At 37.4% G+C, this 7,247-nt stretch overlaps 1 protein-coding gene across 2 annotated transcripts; it reads left to right on the top strand.

The window, feature by feature from the left end:
• The first annotated feature begins 423 nt into the window (after positions 1–423).
• On the top strand, positions 424–5,249 carry LOC102196993 (OX-2 membrane glycoprotein-like). Of its 2 annotated transcripts, none has more exons than XM_005754309.2 (6): positions 424–479; positions 1,671–2,009; positions 2,109–2,423; positions 2,584–2,683; positions 2,870–2,920; positions 4,200–5,249. In XM_005754309.2, the coding sequence occupies exons 1-6, from the start codon at positions 425–427 to the stop codon at positions 4,321–4,323; spliced, it is 984 nt and encodes a 327-aa protein (XP_005754366.2). In that variant the 5' UTR covers position 424; the 3' UTR covers positions 4,324–5,249. The 2 variants fall into 2 exon arrangements, with proteins under 2 accessions (XP_005754366.2, XP_013763283.1); XM_013907829.1 differs by lacking the exon at positions 424–479 and adding an exon at positions 768–786.
• The last annotated feature ends 1,998 nt before the right edge of the window (positions 5,250–7,247 follow it).

Below are 7,247 nucleotides of genomic sequence, written 5' to 3'. Positions count from 1 at the left end.
TATCTGAAACCGCTACTGCTCCTCTCTTTACTCTTTTGCTGTTCGTGCCAAGACAAAGTACTCCTTTTCGTGGTCTTTCATGTATGTATGTTTGAAGAGTTTCATCTTACATTTGTCAGCCTGGCTGTTCGTTTCAAACGAAAGTGAAACTAAATTGTTGGTCTGTTCCACTACACACTGAAGAGGGGACAACGAGGAATAAGCGTGATGTCAAATGGCCGAGAGGTTTTCCAAAATAGTAAAATGTTTATAAAATCAGTGACTTATTAGATTTCCCAATGAATGCTTTGTATTTTATGTAGCTGTGATTAATGAGAGGGATCATGTTTTGCTTTGTCGTTCTCACTACACACCCTGTGACATGGACTGGCCGAGCTTCTCTTGTGCAGTTTGAAGTTTTGAAATTTAGCGGTAAACAGACAACATGGCAGGACGCGCGATCACGTTTGTCTTTAGTTTGCTGGCGTTTTTTCCAAACGGTGAGTGAGATGCACTGTTTCATTTATGAATTTATTTATATGAATTCGATCTGCTGTAGTCAGTTTGCGCTAAAGTGATCTGACGGATGGTTCCTGTGTTTCTGGGCGATAGACAGAAGAAATCACTCTAACATATATAGAACGAGTATAAAGTTAGAGTTAAGAAAGTGTTACTAAAGAAAGTCATCAGCTTAAATTGAAATTGATGAAGCGTGATCTCGACTAACTTTCATTTTCACGGTTGGAACATAAAAGCTGCATTTACATCAAGTCTGACAAAAAAAGAAACGCCGGATGTCACTAACAGGTAGACCTACAGCCATATAACGGTGATATTTAAACGTTTTAAGGGTCTGTTTTAACGGACGCAGCCAAAAGTTGACTTGCTTGTAAAAACTGTCGCACATGTTATATTTTGAAACCTTCATCCTTTGCAGAGCTTCATGGACCTGTTCTTCATGTCAGATTTCACAGGTGGCATTGTTAGACACTGATCGGTATCACGTAGTAAAGCTTCCAGCATTATATTGAAAACTCTGCAGTGTAGATAAATAATTCAAACTAGTTCGTCACAGCTTGATTTCAGCAGGTATAAGATGCAGATAACTATTAATAAATACTCAGATATCATATTAACCATTTCTTCCTCCTTTTTATTGATTAAAATGCTGATCAAAAGCAGGATCATTGTTGCTAAATGTCAAACACAAAGATGTAATGTCAGAAGAGTTCCTGGGATAAACAACTGTAAGAGGCAACGTGGAGGTGAAAGAGAGAGTGTCAAGGAGATGCACCTTTTTAATGTCTTTAATTATCATTTGTAATTTGGATGAGTTCTGAATGACAAACATAGTGGATAATTAGAGAGCCAAGTGTTTGTCTTTTGAACACATGTAGATCCTACATAATACTTCTGCACGTCTTTATTAATATTGTGAATTTAATTGATTTGCCAAAAAGAAACATAACACACATCTTACTGGTAGCACTGTTTTTGTTTTTGAAATTCCATATTAGACATCCAATAATATCATTGAAGTACATTATTTTATTCACATATGTGAAACCTGATACATTGTTATTATTTAGTGCCATAAATTAAACTCAGTCTAATCCCAGCCCGAATTATTGTTTCAGTCTTCCCATCAAGAGCACTCAGTTCATCTTTAACTGATGTTTTTCTCCATGCAGCTCTAACAGCAGTGGTCCAAACACAGCAGACTGTGCTGGCAGCAGTGGGAGAAGATGCTGAATTCAGCTGTCAGCTCTTGAAGACTAAAGACGTCCTTCAGGTCACATGGCAGAAAATCTCTCCTGATGTGGAGACAAATGTCGCCACCTACAGCAAGTACTATGGTCAGAGAGTGAATGATGGCTTTACAGATAAAGTTGGGTTTATATACACTGGACTACAGAACTGCTCCATAGTCATCAGGAATGTGACATATGAGGATGAAGCCTTCTATCACTGTCTGTTTAACACTTATCCTGAAGGCTCTCTGACAGGGAAACCCTACCTCCGAGTTTATAGTAAGAACTTTTACGTCAAACGAACATACTGGACATAAATGTGTTTGCAGCTGGTGTGTTTGTAAGAACATGTTGATGATATCTCCTGATCCTTCACAGAGCTGCATGAACCTGTTGTTGATGTCAGAGAGTCAAACTCTACTGAAGAGTGGGTTGTTTCCTGTTCAGCCACTGGTCGACCTGCTCCCACTGTAACACTCAGTGTCTCACAACAAGACCTCAGCTTCTCACAGTACAACACTGTCAGTGTGTCCAACACCAACGCTACATTCACTGTCACCACTACAGCTGTGCTCTCAGGTTCACGTAGCAACAGCACACAGGTGGGATGTGCAGCACGAGTGCTCTCTGCTCCTCACAGAGAGGTGATGGTGACGATTCCTGAGGTCCAGCGGACGTCTGATCATGAATATGGTGAGAAACTCTTTCAGTCACAGATTTATAGATCGATTATATCTGGGTTAGTTCGACTGAGACCTAATATCAATGAACTTAGTACTTCTGTGTTTCCTTTTTATCCATGATTAATGTATCCGTGTTGTTCAGTGTCACATTTTCCTTGCTTTTCTCTCAGATTCCACCGTGATAATTGTATCAGCTGTAGTACTGGTGTTGGTCCTTGGTTGTGTAATTCTGCTCGTCACTGTTCGTCTTAAAGAAAAAGACAAGCAGAGGTAACTTTCACATGTGGTTTAATATGTCTTCTTGTTAATATGATAATATATGGTGTCATTCCTGGATATGTTAATATAATAATGATTTATGACTCTAAGAGCCTAACCCACATCTATCCAGTAATATCTGCAGATATTTGTAGTACTGACTTTAAACTTTAAACCTTAAATCCCTCTGTCACTCAGGGACCATGAGAAGAGCAAAACACCACAAAAGTCAACCAATAAGATGGACGGGTAAGACTGTTTGATAATTATTCAAATTCTTTTTGTTATTTTTTTCATTAATTCGTTGGAATATCATTTAAACTGCTAGGACCTGGCATCCACATATGTGGACATCACATTTTGGGTTATTTAGACCAAAATACAAAATTTTGCTCTACAAGGGCCTGATATCCACTTACGAGGACATTATACTGCTACTGTCCTTTCAAATTTTTAAATGAATATCCTCATGTGGCTCTCATTTTTCTTAGAAACAAAAATCAGGTAAAAAAAAAATCTGGTAATTCTTTGTTTTTACATTCATCGGGCCCAATATTCATAATATTCATCGGGCCAAATATCAAGGAGAAATTAAAAATGCATGCCGTGTTTTTGAACACCCAGCCACAAACATCTGCTGCACATACACTAGTAGAAGTAGACTAGTATTAGCAGATGTTTTCCAGGTGGTTGCTCCCAAACCTGTCTACATGTTTCAGCATTAATGGTCTCTTCACCGATGTCCAGGTAGCCAATGCCATGTGCACGAGTCCACCCCAGATGGTCTTTTGAGGATGTGGTCCATGATTTCTAAGATGAATTTCAGGTGGTGATCGGTCAGACCACATAACAGTTTTGGACTTTGTGTCAGTCCCACGGTCCCAGAGAGGGTGGTGTCATTCCTGGATCTAGTTTGGTTTTCTGTTCACTGTCACAGCGTCGTCTGTTTTCAGTGTAGCCCGAGAGTCCAAAGATGATGATCACTCAGTGTGTGCAGAGATATCTCCAGATTCTCTTTAAATAGAGCAGATGATGGAAACCCTACAATGTTTGGACAAAGATTGTTCCAGAAGTGTTGTTGTTTGTTCACATTCGAATGTGTAAACCTGAGCCATTTCAGAGCACAGAGGCTTTTGCCTGACCACACTTCCAAAGACTCAGCTACCTCTGGGGCTCATTATATATCATTTCTGTTACCTGTTGCCAGTTTATCTCCTTGATTATAACATACTTCACCAGATATTTGTATGCATTGCATAATATCTTCAGTCTTTTTTGTCTCTGTCTCAAATGTTCTGAAATGTGTTCCTGGCATGAAATTCAATTTTTTTTTCATATAATTAAAATGTCTCCGTTTTAATATTTCATTTTTTTTTGTCTTTGTACCATTTTATTTAAATATACATTTTAAATGTATTTTTAAATTGTTGTATATTGTTTTTACACGACAAACTGAATTCAGATGCTTTAGAAATGTGGTGGCGTTATTGAAAGTAGTAATGATCTCATATTTTGTTTTTATCTAAAGGAACCAAACACCTTTAATCAAGATGGAGAGCGAGGAGATAAGACAACGAACACCAAATAACAACAGCCCAACAAATGATCCCATAAAACCACCATCACGAGCAGCAAGAAAACTTGAGCTGTAAATAAATATTTACTCATATATGCTTAGAAGTATATAATCATGTGTAGATTGAAAGAATGTCTCATCCTAGGAGGTCTGTAACAACTCTGTGTAGCATGAAGAGGGGGGTGCGTTCACTCCTCTACAGAGGGTTCTGGCATAGGTCACACACCTCCTAGGAGAGGTCGTATCTTCTCTTGCTGATATATGGTTTAGCAAACACATGTATATCTGTATGAGTGTAAGAGCCTTTTGTGTGACCTAATTATTTGTCATGTCACATTTTTTATTCTATTTGAAGCACAACTGTATTAAATTGTATTGATTAACAGCAGCAACATGTTGTAACAGTAGAGAGCTGTTGCTCGTTAAAACGAGTGCTGCAGCATTTTTATCAGGATGAGTTTTGGACTTTGGTCGTTGCAAATTTGATTATTTTCTTTTTCTGGCATTTCGCTGAGATTTGCTGCTGTGCTTGGGATTGTTATGCTGCTGCAAGAACTTTATGTAAAATTTTAATTCTTTTTTTTCAAGTATTTTCAAGTATTTCGCACCTTAAGTGAACATTGTTGTGGACTACATTTTTTATTAGCACTTTTTAATATTTTTGTTATCTTCTTTTGAACACCACACTAAAAAACTGCATTACTGTAACTTTCTATTTTTACATTGACAATGAAGCTGTTGAATCTTGAACTGTGTGTTGACACATATTTGTTTAGTGTAGGTTTTTATTGTAATGGTTGAAGCACTTTTAACATTTTAATTTCAAAATCATTGATTATGATAAATGATCACACAGCAGTCTTAATGTTTGGGTTTCTTTTTCTAGGTTTGGATGAAAAATCTGGATCTATCACCAGAGAGTTTAGTATGTTTGCTTTCACATATTTATAAATTCCTGTTCAGTCTGTTTTACCTTTATAGTGCTTGACTTTATTACATCTTTCTCCGTCTTTTTCTTAAGATATTCATAATCGCATCTGTGGTTGTGGCCTGTGTTACTGCGTGTAACTGTTTAATGTCCAAAATAAATAAATAAATAATGCAAATTTTCTGGCTTGTCTCTGTTGTGCTTTTTATCCTTCTGTTATTAGGTCCAATCCAGTGTACCACAAACTCAGATACTTTGCTCACTTTCAGTCCTTTTACTGCACTCTGAGTACTTTAACCACGCAGTTATAATTCAATAACTGTGAGTGAGATCAGACAAGAAGCAGCATGAGACGTCTTTGCACAGCTATTTATTAACTTTGGTAAATAATAGATGCCATATTCACAAATGTGAAAAAAGTGTGTGATGCGGATTTTCACCTGCTATTTCATTAAAAATGGCCACGAGGTGGCGCTTTACATTCAAGATTATAACCTCTTGTCTCGTTAATTTAATTTGACTTGAATCTCTTTCCACTTCTGTCAAACCACCAAACAAAAATATATTTTAGTCCCCTGACCAAAATAGTGAATGATTAAATGAACATTGATCTGAAGCCTTTTTCCCCTCCCTGTTGTTTTGTAGAGATTAGTTCAGTCATCACATCTGTAAATTTCTGTCAGAGACAAACTCAGCAGACTGTGCTGAGAGAAGATGCCGAATTCAGCTAGTGCAGTCTAAACACGTCCTTTGAGAGGAATAAACTGTTTCCCCCCTTTTTCTAGGGTGCTCCTTTTCCAGCTTTACATATACAGAGACGAAACTGCAACAGACTTGTGCAGACTGGTGCTTCATTGTGGCGTGAAGCACCAGTTTATGTTGACTTTAAAAGTTAAATCGCTTGTCCGGTGTAGTGTAAATCAGAAGTTGACTTATTTCTAACAGTTTGTTTCACATGTATTTTGGAATCTGATCGAGCTGCTATATTTGAACCATTTCTGTGGAAATGGCTGATTCTCCTCAGCAAGGTGACGATGGATCACAGAAATTATTTCCTTTCTATAATATCTGTGATTTTTTTATTATTAATTTCTCAAGAGTTTGTATCCTGCTGTTATGTCTGTGCTAACATGTGCACAGCCTTTCTCTCATTATAGAGAAGAAAATTGCCCCTGTTGATATGATAGAGTATCACTACATTTATTAACAAACACAAATGTAACCAAATCAGATAATTATATATGTCCACGGGCCAGACAAACTAATGTTTTGTGCCAGAATAAAACCCTCTTTTGTGGATAAAAGGTTGCCGTCGGGTTTTGGTGTGGATATTTTTTTGGAAATGAGTTTCCCTGGAATCACCTGCATATTAATTCACCTCCATATTTCTGTGCTTTCGTCTGTAGGTGGTATTGCTTGTTTGATTACATTCATACTCTTCTTACAGCCCACACTGCAAACGCCGCTGCGATATTTTCTGTCTATGTGCCACGGCCTACAATACCTCCCTGAGGCCCGTATAATTGCCAGCCTGCTACGCACATGGTAACTATTGTTACCAGGAGAAGTTATCAACCTGTGAAGTGTAAGTGATTTGTGGCATAGCTAGCCCTGGCTTTGGACTTTGTATTTTATCCCTGTGGGACACTGAATTATTTTATCCCTCCATTTTTATATGCCCAGCAGAGATTATTTCCCGTTCTTGACTAATAAATTATGTTTTAGAACTTGAGTGGTTCCCATCTGTTAAGTAAAAGTATTTATTGGCACCTTATTTGAATGTGTTATGTTTTGCTTGTTTACTGGCGGTCTTTTCAAAGGGTAATTTTCATTCCATTACAAAGTTATGCTGTTGAATCATTACGATCGCTTTCAAGACCTATATTATATTTTGGAATCCAAAATGCCTCTTCAGTTTTAGTTGATCTATGGGAAATCTTTGAAAATTCAGAACTTGTAATATTTAATAAACGAATAATAATAATAATAATAATGGATTGCATTTATATAGCGCTTTACAATTCCACTATTCATTCACTCTCACATTCACACACTGGTGGAGGCAGCTACAG

This window comes from Pundamilia nyererei, unplaced genomic scaffold, assembly GCF_000239375.1.
Source record: "Pundamilia nyererei isolate P.nyererei 1_Seehausen unplaced genomic scaffold, PunNye1.0 scaffold00537, whole genome shotgun sequence".
In the NCBI taxonomy this organism is placed as follows: domain Eukaryota; kingdom Metazoa; phylum Chordata; class Actinopteri; order Cichliformes; family Cichlidae; genus Pundamilia; species Pundamilia nyererei.
The sequence above is the reverse complement of the archived record's forward strand: the minus strand, read 5'-3'. Positions and strand labels throughout refer to the sequence as shown.

Excerpts from the sequence above, each read along its gene's own strand:
- LOC102196993 (XM_005754309.2), top strand. The coding sequence starts at position 425 with ATGGCAGGACGCGCGATCACGTTTGTCTTTAGTTTGCTGGCGTTTTTT. Across the intron at positions 2,424-2,583 it reads GACGTCTGATCATGAATATG|ATTCCACCGTGATAATTGTA; the intron begins GTGAGAAACTCT and ends CTTTTCTCTCAG. Across the intron at positions 2,921-4,199 it reads TCAACCAATAAGATGGACGG|GAACCAAACACCTTTAATCA; the intron begins GTAAGACTGTTT and ends TTTTATCTAAAG.